The 14,231-nt window shown below is 53.4% G+C and overlaps 1 protein-coding gene across 1 annotated transcript; it reads left to right on the top strand.

Annotated features, from left to right (window-relative positions):
• Positions 1–7,117: 7,117 nt before the first annotated feature.
• TEFM (transcription elongation factor, mitochondrial) lies at positions 7,118–14,118 on the top strand. Its single transcript, XM_044273075.1, has 4 exons — positions 7,118–7,210; positions 10,755–10,999; positions 12,423–12,572; positions 12,647–14,118. The coding sequence occupies exons 1-4, from the start codon at positions 7,177–7,179 to the stop codon at positions 13,082–13,084; spliced, it is 867 nt and encodes a 288-aa protein (XP_044129010.1). The 5' UTR covers positions 7,118–7,176; the 3' UTR covers positions 13,085–14,118.
• Positions 14,119–14,231: the final 113 nt, after the last annotated feature.

The raw sequence follows: 14,231 nt of genomic DNA, 5'->3' as shown, positions 1-14,231 counted from the left end.
CGTACCCGATCCCATGTAAGAGTTCTGCCTACCCTGCATGATGATCCTCATTTGCAGCAGAGTGGTGCTAGCGCTGATCTTGTTTATGGTGCAGCATACACCAGCAGCGCAGCACAGCCTGGACCTTCTACCAGCACTGCCGTATTCCCTGGTGAAGTGGCGAGCACCAGAAGGGCAGTTCCAGCTGGTACGGTGGCACGTGCAATAACTCCCCTGTCGCAGCCACCGCGTTCACAGGCCCGTAGAACCCTTAGTCTCCCAGAGGTGCTGGCAAATCCTAATTGGCAATCCCCTGATTCCGCCGCACCCGTATTGCCCCCTTTCACCGCCCAGTCTGGAGTTCGCGTGGAGACGGCTCATTTAGGATCGGCCCTTCAGTTTTTTGAGCTGTTCTTCACCGCGGATCTCTATGACCTAGTTGTGGCAGAAACCAACCGCTACGCCACACAGTTTATTACCACCAATCCGGAAAGCTTCTATGCCCAGCCTTTCCGGTGGAAACCAGTCACCGTTTCCGAGTTTAAATTTTTTTTGGGCCTTCTCCTCAGCATGGGTCTAACAAAAAAAAATGTATTGCGGTCATATTGGTCTAAAGACCCAATACATTTCATGCCCATGTTCTCTGCTGCAATGTCTAGGGCACGTTTTGAGGCCATCATGTGCTTTATGCATTTTACGGACAATAGCACCTGTCATCCAAGAGGCCACCCTGCTTATGACCGGCTCCATAAAATTCGGCCCCTCATAGACCATCCAGATTTGCAGATGCGTATACCCCTAATCAAAACATCTGCATAGACGAGTCCCTAGTACATTTTACCGGGCGCCTTGGCATAAAACAGTACATCCCCAGCAAGCGCGCCCGGTATGGGGTCAAACTGTATAAGCTCTGTGAAAGGGCCACAGGCTATACATATCGTTTTAGGGTCTATGAGGGAAAAGACTCAAAACTGGAGCCGGTCGGATGTCCTGACTACCTGGGGAGCAGTGGCAAGATTGTCTGGGACTTGGTGTCACCCTTACGCCACAAGGGGGACAATTTTTACTCAAGCGTGGCCCTCTTTCGGCACTTACATCTAGTCGGAATTCAATGCTGTGGCACCGCGCGACCTAGTCGCCGGGGCTTCCCCCAACGGCTCGTTAGTACCCGACTTGCACGGGGGGAGAGGGCTGCCTTGTGTGACCAAGAACTGCTCGCGGTGAAGTGGAGGGACAAGAGGGACGTTTACCTTCTGTCCACCATTCACGCAGACACAACTGTCCAAATTGAACGGGCAACTGGAGTCATTGTGAAACCCCTCTCTGTCCACGACTATAACCTTCACATGGGAGGGGTGGACTTCAATGACCAGATGTTGGCTCCCTATTTAGTTTCCCGCAGAACCAGACGCTGGTATAAGAAGGTGTCTGTTTATTTGATCCAATTGGCGATGTACAATAGTTTTGTTCTCTACAGTAAGGCTGGGAGAACAGGATCCTTCCTAAAATTCCAGGAAGAGATCATTTCGGAAATCCTGTATCCAGGAGGGTCCGTGCCCCAAGGCCCTGATGTAGTGAGCCGGCTACATGGCAGACACTTCCCGTCTGTCTATCCTGGTACCCCAACTCAACGTTCCACAAGAAAAAGATGTCGTGTCTGTAGCAGGGGTGGAATAAGGCGTGACACCCGCTATTTCTGTCCTGACTGTCCTGACCAGCCTGCCCTATGCATAGGGGAGTGTTTCCGCAAGTTCCACACTCAGGTACACTATTAGCATAGGGATTGCGTACACAGGACAGGCACACAGGGGTCTTAGGGCCCTTTCACACAGAGCTGCCACAAACCTCTCCTTTCACCTGGGACAAAGTGCATAATGTACTTCGCCACATCTCTGGGCGATTTGCGCTTTGCACATTGTCCCATGGGGAAGGAGAGGTTTGTCTTATAAAGGTAAAAAATAAAAATCACCGGTAAGCAAAAAAGTTATTGTTCAGTTTCAAAAGTTTATAAAAGTTAATGTTAATAAATTTATTGCGTTGCGGCCTGTTTTTTTTTTTTTTTTTTAACCTTCTAGGTGGACCAAGCGATCAAGCAGCTGCAGCACTGATGTGCATTCTGACAGAAGCATTGCGCTGCTGTCAGATTACACAAAAGTCGGTGTATGCGGCGCTGCAAGACGAGATTTCTCCTCTGCAGTAACAGATACGTTTGCCGAGGCATACGAGCTGAGGAGGAGGCGGCGTTCCTATGCTTTGGCAAACACTTTGTATATATAAAAAAATATAAAAAATCCCGGCAATGATTTATTCATCCACATCGATTGATCTGAATGGAGAAATCTGGTTTGCCAGGGCATACGAGCTAAGTGGGTATGGATGTAGGGCGGAGCTCCTATGTCCTGGCAGACGCCTTTCCCCTCCTTTTTTTTTTGGGCAGAGATTTTTTCATCCACATTGATCGATGCGAATGAAGAAATCTGTGCCGTTCATTTTTTCTTTCAGCCCAGAGGCTGAACGGGAAAAAAAATCTCATTACCTGTATGCTCAATATAAGGAGAATAGCAGAAACTCCTAATGCTGGCCATACATGTAATGATTGCGGAGACCCTCAAATGCCAGGGCAGTACAAACACCCCACAACTGACCCCATTTTGGAAAGAAGACACCCCAAGGTATTCGCTGAGGGGCATATTGAGTCCATGAAAGTTTTAAATTTTTGACCCAAGTTAGCGGAAATTGAGACTTTGTGAGAAAAAACTTTAAAAAAATCAATTTCCGCTAACTTATGCCAAAAATGTTTTTTTAGATGAACTCGCCATGCCCCTCATTGAATACCTTGGGGTGTCTTCTTTCCAAAATGGGGTCACATGTGGGGTATTTATACTGCCCTGGCTTTTTAGGGGCCCTAAAGCGTGAGAAGAAGTCTGGGATCCAAATGTCTAAAAATGCCCTCCTAAAAGGAATTTGGGCCCCTTTGCGCATCTAGGCTGCAAAAAAGTGTGACACATCTGGTATCGCCGTACTCAGGAGAAGTTAGGGAATGTGTTTTGGGGTGTCATTTTACATATTTATCTCACCCAGCATGGGTATATCTTGGTTAAATGCCAACTTTGTATAAAAAAAATAAGAAATGTTGTCTTTTGCCAAGATATTTCTCTCACCCAGCATGGGTATATGTAAAATGACAGCCCAAAACACATTCCCCAACTTCTCCTGAGTACGGCGATACCAGATGTGTGACACTTTTTTGCAGCCAAGGTGGGCAAAGGGGCACATATTCCAAAGAGCACCTTTCGGATTTCACCGGTCATTTTTTACAGATTTTGATTTCAAACTACTTCTCACGCATTTGGTCCCCTAAAATGCCAGGGCAGTATAACTACCCCACAAGTGACCCCATTTTGGAAAGAAGACACCCCAAGGTATTCCGTGAGGGGCATGGCGAGTTCCTAGAATTTTTTATTTTTTGTCACAAGTTAGTGGAATATGAGACTTTGTAAGAAAAAAATAAAATAAAAAATAAATCATAATTTTCCGCTAACTTGTGACAAAAAATAAAAAGTTCTATGAACTCACTATGCCCATCAGCGAATACCTTAGGGTGTCTACTTTCCGAAATGGGGTAATTTGTGGGGGTTTTCTACTGTTTGGGCATTGTAGAACCTCAGGAAACATGACAGGTGCTCAGAAAATCAGAGCCGTTTCAAAAAGCGGAAATTCACATTTTTGTACCATAGTTTGTAAACGCTATAACTTTTACCCAAACCATTTTTTTTTTACCCAAACATTTTTTTTTTATCAAAGACATGTAGAACAATAAATTTAGCGAAAAATTTATATATGGATGTTGGTTTTTTTGCAAAATTTTACAACTGAAAGTGAAAAATGTCATTTTTTTGCAAAAAAATCGTTAAATTTCAATTAATAACAAAAAAAGTAAAAATGTCAGCAGCAATGAAATACCACCAAATGAAAGCTCTATTAGTGAGAAGAAAAGGAGGTAAAATTCATTTGGGTGGTAAGTTGCATGACTGAGCAATAAACTGCTAAAGTTGTGGAGTGCCGATTTGTAAAAAAGGGCCTGGTCACTAGGGGGGTATAAACCTGTGGTCCTTAAGTGGTTAAGGCAGTGCTGGATAATAATAGTGGCCACACAATATACTGACAGTTTGGGCACAATTCGGCCACTTAGGGGTGTACTCACTTTTGTTGCCAGCGGTTTAGACATTAAAGTAATTCAGTAATTTATCACATAGAGAAAGTTAATAGAAGGCCCTTACTAATGTCTTGTCATTCTCCATGTTGCTTCCTTTGGTGGCAGGACTCATTTTTCCATCACATTATACATTGCTCGTTTCCATGGTTACGACCACCTGTAATCCAGCACCAGTGGTCGTGGTTGTACACTAGATAAAAAAATCTGGTTTTACCATAGGAACGCACATAGGCCGGAGATTTTTCTTATAGTGTGAAAGCTCATCCACCAATTCTGGATTACAGGGTGGTCTGTAACCATGGAAACAAGCCATGTAAAATGTGATGGAATAATGAGTCTAACCAGCAAAGGAAGGAATACGGATAGTAACAATACATTAGGAAGGGCCTGGTATTAACTGCATCTACATGATAACTGCCATTTGCCAAAGTAACTGTACATATCCTCCATATAACGGTATATCTACACGTATCCTGTATATAACTGCATATCCCCGTATAACTGCACATATCCTCCATATAACGGTATAATTAAAAGTATCATCTATATAACCGCATATCCCCATATAACTGCACATATCCTCCATATAACGGTATAATTAAAAGTATCATCTATATAACTGCATATCCCCATATAACTGCACATATCCTCCATATAACGGTTTATCTACACGTATCCTCTATATAACCGCATATCCGCGTATAACTGCACATATCCTCCATATAACGGTATATCTACACGTATCCTCCATATAGCGGTATAACTGCACATATCCTCCATATAACGGTATATCTACACGTATCCTCCATATAGCGGTATAACTACACGTATCCTCCATATACCGGTATAACTGCAAGTATCCTCCATATAGCGGTATAACTGCACGTATCCTCCATATACCGGTATAACTGCACGTATCCTCAATATAACCGTATATCCCCCGTATCCTCCATATAATGGTATAACTGCACATATCCTCCATATACCGGTATAACTGCACGTATCCTCAATATAACCGTATATCCCCCTTATCCTCCATATAATGGTATAACTGCAAGTATCCTCCATATAGCGGTATAACTGCACGTATCCTCCATATACCGGTATAACTGCACGTATCCTCAATATAACCGTATATCCCCCGTATCCTCCATATAATGGTATAACTGCACATATCCTCCATATACCGGTATAACTGCACGTATCCTCAATATAACCGTATATCCCCCTTATCCTCCATATAATGGTATAACTGCACATATCCTCCATATACCGGTATAACTGCACGTATCCTCCATATACCGGTATAACTGCACGTATCCTCCATATAACGGTATAACTGCACATAGCCTCCATATAACAGTATAACTACACGTATCCTCCATATAGCGGTATAACTGCACGTATCCTCCATATAGCGGTATAACTGCACGTATCCTCCATATAGCGGTATAACTGCACGTATCCTCCATATAGCGGTATAACTGCACGTATCCTCCATAACAGTATAACTGCACGTATCCTCCATATAACGGTATAACTACACGTATCCTCCATATAGCGGTATAACTGCACGTATCCTCCATATAACGGTATAACTACACGTATCCTCCATATAGCGGTATAACTACACGTATCCTCCATATAGCGGTATAACTGCACGTATCCTCCATATAACGGTATAACTACACGTATCCTCCATATAGCGGTATAACTGCACGTATCCTCCATATAGCGGTATAACTGCACGTATCCTCCATATAGCGGTATAACTGCACGTATCCTCCATATAGCGGTATAACTGCACGTATCCTCCATAACAGTATAACTGCACGTATCCTCCATATAACGGTATAACTACACGTATCCTCCATATAGCGGTATAACTACACGTATCCTCCATATAGCGGTATAACTACACGTATCCTCCATATAGCGGTATAACTACACGTATCCTCCATATAGCGGTATAACTACACATATCCTCCATATAGCGGTACAACTACACGTATCCTCCATATAGCGGTATAACTGCACGTATCCTCCATATAGCGGTATAACTGCACGTATCCTCCATATAGCGGTATAACTGCACGTATCCTCCATATAGCGGTATAACTGCACGTATCCTCCATATAGCGGTATAACTACACGTATCCTCCATATAGCGGTATAACTACACGTATCCTCCATATAGCGGTATAACTGCACGTATCCTCCATATAGCGGTATAACTGCACGTATCCTCCATATAGCGGTATAACTGCACGTATCCTCCATAACAGTATAACTGCACGTATCCTCCATATAACGGTATAACTACACGTATCCTCCATATAGCGGTATAACTACACGTATCCTCCATATAGCGGTATAACTGCACGTATCCTCCATATAGCGGTATAACTACACGTATCCTCCATATAGCGGTATAACTGCACGTATCCTCCATATAGCGGTATAACTACATGTATCCTCCATATAGCGGTATAACTGCACGTATCCTCCATATAGCGGTATAACTGCACGTATCCTCCATATAGCGGTATAACTGCACGTATCCTCCATATAGCGGTATAACTGCACGTATCCTCCATATAGCGGTATAACTGCACGTATCCTCCATATAGCGGTATAACTGCACGTATCCTCCATATAGCGGTATAACTGCACGTATCCTCCATATAGCGGTATAACTGCACGTATACGCTGTATATAATCCCTGATCATTCCTCAGGTCTCTCGCACACAGGGATCCGTAGTCCCTCGGGTGGTCTATATCTACACAGCCTGCGGACGCGCCGCTCGTCGTCACCACTAGGGGGAACACTGTGTGAATCTGACGGGTAGTATGAGCATGCGCCATCTCTAGAGCTTTGTATGACGTCTTCTGTAAGCTCCTCCCCACCGCGTACAGTCAGTCACGTGTCATTGACGTCAATAGATCGCGACATATTCGTCGAGTGACCCACGTGACACCGATGTCCGGAACCTTGAAAACTCTGATAAATGGAGGTAAGTGCACCTGTCAAGTCCTGCAGCACTCCCTATACACCCCCCCCCATATCTGCCGGTACTGCTCTCCACACCCCCATATCTCCCGGTACTGCTCTCCCCCCCCCCATATCTCCCGGTACTGCTCCCCCCCCCATATCTCCCGGTACCTCTCCCCCCCCCCATATCTCCCGTACCTCTCCCCCCCCATATCTCCCGGTACCTCCCCCCCCCATATCTCCCGGTACCTCTCCTCCCCCCCCCATATCTCCCGGTACCTCTCCTCCCCCCCCCATATCTCCCGGTACCTCCCCCCCCCATATCTCCCGGTACCTCATCCCCCCCCCCATATCTCCCGGTACCTCTCCCCCCCCCCCCATATCTCCCGGTACCTCTCCCCCCCCCCCCCATATCTCCCGGTAACCTCTCCCCCCCCCCCCAATCTCCCTGTACCTCTCCCCCCCACCCCCCCATATCTCCCGGTACCTCTCTCCCCCCCCCCCCCATATCTCCCGGTACCTCTCCCCCCCCCCATATCTCCCGTTACCCTCTCCCCCCCCCCCCCTATCTCCCGGTACCTCTCCCCCCCCCCCATATCTCCCGTTACCTCTCCCCCCCCCCCCCCCCCATATCTCCCGTTACCTCTCCCCCCCCCCATATCTCCCGGTACCTCTCCCCCCCCCCATATCTCCCGTTACCTCTCCCCCCCCCCCCCATATCTCCCGGTACCTCTCCCCCCCCCATATCTCCCCCCCCCATATCTCCCGGTTACCTCTCTTTCCCCCCCCCCATATCTCCCGGTACCTCTCCTCCCCCCCCCCCCCCCCATATCTCCCGGTACCTCTCCTCGCCCCCCCCATATCTCCCGGTACCATCTCCTCGCCCCCCCCATATCTCCACTGGTACCTCTCCTCCCCCCCCCCCCCATATCTCCCGGTACCTCTCCTCGCCCCCCCCATATCTCCCCGGGACCTCTCCTCCCCCCCCCCATATCTTCCCGGCCTACTCCTCCTCGCCCCCCCCCCATATCTCCCGGTACCTCTCCTCGCCCCCCCCCATATCTCCCGGTACCTCTCCTCGCCCCCCCCCCAATATCTCCCGGTACCTCTCCTCGCCCCCCCATATTCTCCGGTTACCTCTCCCTCCTGCGCCCCCCCCCATATCTCCCGGGACCTCTCCTCGCCCCCCCCCCATATCGTCCCGGTACCTCTCCTCGCCCCCCCCCCATATCTCCCGGTACATCTCCTCCCCCCACCCCAATTATCTCCCGGTACCTCTCTCCCCCCCCCAGTATCTCCCGGTACCTCTCCTCCCCCCCCCCCCTATCTCCCGGTACCGGTCTCCTCCCCCCCCCCCCATATCTCCCGGTACCTCTCCTCCCCCCCCCCCCCATATCTCCGGTACCTCTCCTCCCCCCCCCCCATATCTCCCGTACCTCCTCCCTCTCCCCCCCCCCCCCCCCCCCCCCATATCTCCCGTACGTCTCCTCCCCCCCCCCCCATATCTCCCGGTACCTCTCCTCCCCCCCCCCCCCCATATCTCCCGGACCGTCTCCTCCTCTCCCCCCCCCCCCCCATATCTCCCGGTACCTCTCCTCCCCCCCCCCCATATCTCCCGGTTACCTCTCCCCCCCCACCCCCCTATCTCCCGTACCTCTCCCCCCCCCCCCCATATCTCCCGGTACCTCCCCCCCCCCCCCCCATATCTCCCGGTACCCATCCCCCCCCCCCCCCCCCCATATCTCCCGTACCTCCCCCCCCCCCCCATATCTCCCGGTACCCTCCCCCCCCCCCATATCTCCCGGTACCCCCCCCCCATATCTCCCGGTACCCCCCCCCCCCCCCATATCTCCCCCCCCCCCATATCTCCCGGTACCTCCCCCCCCCCCCCCATATCTCCCGGTACCTCCCCCCCCCCCCCCCAATCTCCCGGTACCTCTCCGTAACCCCCCATATCTCCGGTACCTCTCCTCCCCCCCATAATCTCCGGTACCTCTCCTCCCCCCAACCCCATATTCTCCCGGTACCATTCCCCCCCCCCATATCTCCCGGTACCTCCCCCCCTTCCCTCCTCATAGCTCCCTCCTCTCCCCCCTCCTCTCCCTCCTCTCCCCCCTCCTCTCCCCCCCCTCTCCCCCCTCTCCCCCCCTCCACCGCCCTCATCCCCGCCTCGTCCCCCTCTCCCCTCCTCGCCCTCCTCTCCCCTCTCCCCCCTCTCTCCCTCCTCTCCCCCCCTTCCTCTCCCTCCCCTCTCCCCTCTCCCCTCCCCCCTCCTCTCCTCTCCTACCTCTCCCTCTCCCCTCCCCCTCCTCTCCCTCCTCCTCCTGGCCCTCCTCTCCCTCCTCCTCTCCTCCACCTCCGCTCCCCCTCGCTCTCCCCCGGGCCTCTCCCCCCTCCTCTCCTCTCCCTCCCCCCCTCCTCTCCCCCCCCTCTCTCCCCCCTCCTCTCCCTCCTCTCCCCCCTCCTCTCCCTCTCCTCTCCCTCCTCTCCCCCCTCCTCTCCCCCCTCTCCCCCCTCCTACCTCCCCCCTCCCCCCTCCTCTCCCTCCTCTCCCTCCTCTCCCCTCTCCCCCTCCACCCCCCTCCTCTCCTTCCTCTCCCTCCTCTCCCCCCTCTCCCCCCTCCTCTCCCTCCTCCTCTCCCTCCTCTCCCCCCTCCTCTCCCCCCTCTCCCCCCTCCTCTCCCCCCTCTCCCCCCTCCCTCCCTCCTCTCCCCTCCTCTCCCCCTCCTCTCCCTCCTCTCCCCCCCTCTCTCCCCCCTCCTCTCCCTCCTCTTCCCCTCTCTTCCCCCCTCCCCCCCCTCTCTCCTCCTCCTCCTCTCCCCCCTCCTCTCCCTCCTCTCCCCCCTCCTCTCCCTCCTCTCCCCCCTCCTCTCCCTCCTCTCCTCCCTCCTCTCCCTCCTCCCCCCTCTCCCCCCTCCTCTCCCCCCTCTCCCCCTCCTCTCCCCCCTTCCCTCCTCTCCCTGTATACACCCCCCATGTCCTCCGGTACTGCCCTCCTCTCCCTGTATACACCCCCCATGTCCCCTGGTACTGCCCTCCTCTCCCTGTATACACCCCCCCATGTCCTCCGGTACTAACTTCCACTCCCCGTATACACCCCCCCATGTCCTCCGGTACTGCCTTCCACTCCCCGTATACACCCCCCATGTCCTCCGGTACTGCCCTCCACTCCCCGTATACACCCGCCATCACCTCGCTGTACACTTCCCCATATCCTGCCCGTACAGACCTGCACCTCCCTACTCTCTATAAACCCAACTATACTGCATCCACCTCCACCTGTGCTTCCTCTACTGTGCTGGACCCCTTATATAACCCTCCTCCCCATTGCCGGGCTCCTGCTTGTGCCCCTCCATGTGCTCCCTCTTTGTACTCCTCTGACCCTTTTATTCAGCCCCTCCTTGTGCTCCCCAATGTTTCTGGCCCTTTGTTGTGCTCCCTCACTTCCATTGTCCGGCCTTTTTGTGCTCCCCCTCTTGTCCATCCCCCCCTTCCCCTTTATAGTTTCTTCTTCTGCCCAGCCCCCGTTATACTTTCCTATTTACCCTGATTGTTGCCTTTTTCAGGTATGAAGATCTTCCTGCGGCCTCTGTACTGCACCAGAGCAGCGAGGAGCTCACCCCAGGAGGGCAGCCATGGAGCGTTCACCACCCCAGAGCAGCAGCTGCCTCATGTCCCGCTCTGGGAGGAAGTGCAGCCTGATGCCAGCCATGCCCCTGCGCCGAGCTGCACACCCAGTGACGCCAAGAAGAGGGGCCGACGAGACAGTGCAAACTTCTTAAAGCCTGAAGTTGCTGTGGAGCGCCTGCAGGTGAGGACCCCCCTCGCTCTTGTGCAGGTAACAGCGCCTGCAGGTGAGGACCCCCTCGCTCTTGTGCAGGTAACAGCACCTGCAGGTGAGGACCCCCCTCGCTCTTGTGCAGGTAACAGCGCCTGCAGGTGAGGACCCCCCTCGCTCTTGTGCAGGTAACAGCGCCTGCAGGTGAGGACCCCCCTCGCTCCTGTGCAGGTAACAGCGCCTGCAGGTGAGGACCCCCCCTCGCTCCTGTGCAGGTAACAGCGTCTGCAGGTGAGGACCCTCCTCGCTCCTGTGCAGGTAACAGCGCCTGCAGGTGAGGGGCCCCCTCGCTCCTGTGCAGGTAACAGCGCCTGCAGGTGAGGGGCCCCCTCGCTCCTGTGCAGGTAACAGCGTCTGCAGGTGAGAACCCCCCTCGCTCCTGTGCAGGTAACAGCGCCTGCAGGTGAGGACCCCCCTCGCTCCTGTGCAGGTAACAGCGCCTGCAGGTGAGGACCCCCCTCGCTCCTGTGCAGGTAACAGCGCCTGCAGGTGAGGGCCCCCCTCGCTCTTGTGCAGGTAACAGCGCCTCCTGTCTTCTTAGGCCACGGACAGCGCCTGCAGGTGAGGACCCCCCCTCGCTCCTGTGCAGGTAACAGCGTCTGCAGGTGAGGACCCTCCTCGCTCCTGTGCAGGTAACAGCGCCTGCAGGTGAGGGGCCCCCTCGCTCCTGTGCAGGTAACAGCGTCTGCAGGTGAGGGGCCCCCTCGCTCCTGTGCAGGTAACAGCGCCTGCAGGTGAGGACCCCCCCCCCGCTCCTGTGCAGGTAACAGCGCCTGCAGGTGAGGACCCCCCCCTCGCTCCTGTGCAGGTAACAGCGCCTGCAGGTGAGGGCCCCCCTCGCTCTTGTGCAGGTAACAGCGCCTGCAGGTGAGGGGCCCCCTCGCTCCTGTGCAGGTAACAGCGCCTGCAGGTGAGGGGCCCCCTCGCTCCTGTGCAGGTAACAGCGTCTGCAGGTGAGGGGCCCCCTCGCTCCTGTGCAGGTAACAGCGCCTGCAGGTGAGGACCCCCCCTCGCTCCTGTCCAGGTAACAGCGCCTGCAGGTGAGGGACCCCCTCGCTCCTGTGCAGGTAACAGTGCCTGCAGGTGAGGGGCCCCCTCGCTCCTGTGCAGGTAACAGCGCCTGCAGGTGAGGACCCCCCCTCGCTCCTGTGCAGGTAACAGCGCCTGCAGGTGAGGGACCCCCCCTCGCTCCTGTGCAGGTAACAGCGTCTGTAGGCGAGGACCCCCCTCGCTCCTGTGCAGGTAACAGCGCCTGCAGGTGAGGGCCCCCCTCGCTCCTGTGCAGGTAACAGCGCCTGCAGGTGAGGACCCCCCTCGCTCCTGTGCAGGTAACAGCGCCTGCAGGTGAGGGCCCCCCTCGCTCTTGTGCAGGTAACAGCGCCTCCTGTCTTCTTAGGCCACGGACAGTATCATCTCCATTGTGTTTGGACTGAAGAGACTGGCCTGGGCTCATGTGGACCGCACCCTGACTGTGAGAGACTGGCAGCAACATGAATGGTACCTGATGGCAAAGGGGAGACAGCCCACTGATCTCTACCTGGAAGATGTAAGTCTGGCCTTTACATGGGTCTGCTGGTGCCGGTTCTGTAGCTGAGCGCTGCTCCTGGTTCCTCTCCACAGGTGTCTTCAGCAGTCTCTAAGCTCCCAGCAGCAGACATCTACATCCTTGAGAGAAGCTCGCTGTCTGCCCAGAACGCCTCCATGTTTCCTGTGATGTTGCACCTGCGGATAGTGGAAGCCATGTTGTACACGCTGCTGAACCCTGCTTATGTGGTGGCGCGGGAGCACAGGGTCTTCAGCATGGCCAGGACCACAGTGGGAAAGCATTTTGGCATCATGGTGGGTGGGTGTAAAACGAGCGGCGTGGACTTAGTGCAGCAGCTGGTGCAAGAGGCCGGGACCCTGGAGCAGCCGCGGCTCCGCCTCACACCGGACCTCCTTCTCCAGTACAAGCACAAGTTCCTGCCCAGAGGACAGAACCGGAACGAGGAGCTGTGCGACGCTCTGCTGCAGGCCATCGCCTTCTATGAGCTCATCAGGAACGACTCTACCGTCTGAGGGCGTAGCGAATCCCCTCAGCTGACCTCCTCTGTGCTGCTGCTGGACGATCAGCATGGCCACTGCCCGAGTGATAGGGATGCAGATGAGCTCTTAGCAAGCTCCACCTCTGGTGCCACCAGATGGCAGCGATTCTACAAACAGGCCTTGAGACATGACTAGCCAGCACCCAGTTCTCTCTGCTGAGAGGCAATCATCTGAAACAGCTGTCTGCAGATGGGGTGCTGGCTTATTTAGTATCCCAGTCACATCTTAAGGCCTGTTTAAAAGGTTAGACATTGACTTATGGCATCGCTGCCATCAGAGGCGGAGCGTGTTAAAGGGGTTGTTAAGAGCTGAAATCAGATGTATCCCCATTTTCATCCAAGCAGCCCCCCCTTGACATGAGCATCAGAGCTCTCATGGTCCCGATGCAGGGCAAGGGCTTTTTTGCTTATATTTTTCACTCTGCTAGGCAGTGGCTTCCTCCTAGCAGTGTTCCTGGTGATGTCACGGGCTCTGATGGGCAGGCTTTATTGCTGCCCTAGCTGTTTTACAGGCTGGGGCAACACTAAAGCCCACCCATTAGTGACATCAGTGGGCTCACTGCTAGGTGGAAGCCTCGGCCTAGCGTACCCATGGAGTGTCTGGTACCTCACTGCATCTCCAGAACAAGCCTTTGTCCTGCTCAATTCAGCATCGGAGCAGAGTGGCGGAAGAAGGGGGTTAGGCCCTTTAAGAGCTCATTTGCATCCCTGGATTCCATAGGAGCAAGGCGCGCACCCCCCCCTAGAATTAAAGGGAATGTGTCACCAAAATGTTACCTGCCAAGCCAGACAGCACCGAGTCTCTATGTCCAATCTCTACATTCTACGGTCTTCGAGGCATGCTGTGTGAATTGTGCGGGGAGGTGGAGTAGACAATCAGACCCTGTCTTATCTATACACAGAGGATTACAATGGCAGATAACTGCAGCAGAGGGATCTGTACAGACCGATAACTGCAGGATGTTACGGCTTTTGTTTAATTATAGATATTGACACTGAATAGTAAAAGCATCAAAAATTATTTACAAATATGTTAAACAGGTCACTTTCCGAGGACACACTCCCTTTAAATGTGGAAAGCCGACATTCTGGTGTTTCCTACAGGTCAGTCTGACCGTAGC

The sequence above is a fragment of the Bufo gargarizans genome, unplaced genomic scaffold (assembly GCF_014858855.1).
Source record: "Bufo gargarizans isolate SCDJY-AF-19 unplaced genomic scaffold, ASM1485885v1 fragScaff_scaffold_368_pilon, whole genome shotgun sequence".
Taxonomy (NCBI): domain Eukaryota; kingdom Metazoa; phylum Chordata; class Amphibia; order Anura; family Bufonidae; genus Bufo; species Bufo gargarizans.
The sequence above is the reverse complement of the archived record's forward strand: the minus strand, read 5'-3'. Positions and strand labels throughout refer to the sequence as shown.

What these genes read in the sequence shown, in the direction of transcription:
- TEFM (XM_044273075.1), top strand. Translation starts at nt 7,177, where the DNA reads ATGTCCGGAACCTTGAAAACTCTGATAAATGGAG. An exon ending in GAAAACTCTGATAAATGGAG is followed by an intron (nt 7,211 to 10,754) that starts GTAAGTGCACCT and finishes TGCCTTTTTCAG; the next exon opens with GTATGAAGATCTTCCTGCGG. An exon ending in TTGCTGTGGAGCGCCTGCAG is followed by an intron (nt 11,000 to 12,422) that starts GTGAGGACCCCC and finishes CTGTCTTCTTAG; the next exon opens with GCCACGGACAGTATCATCTC.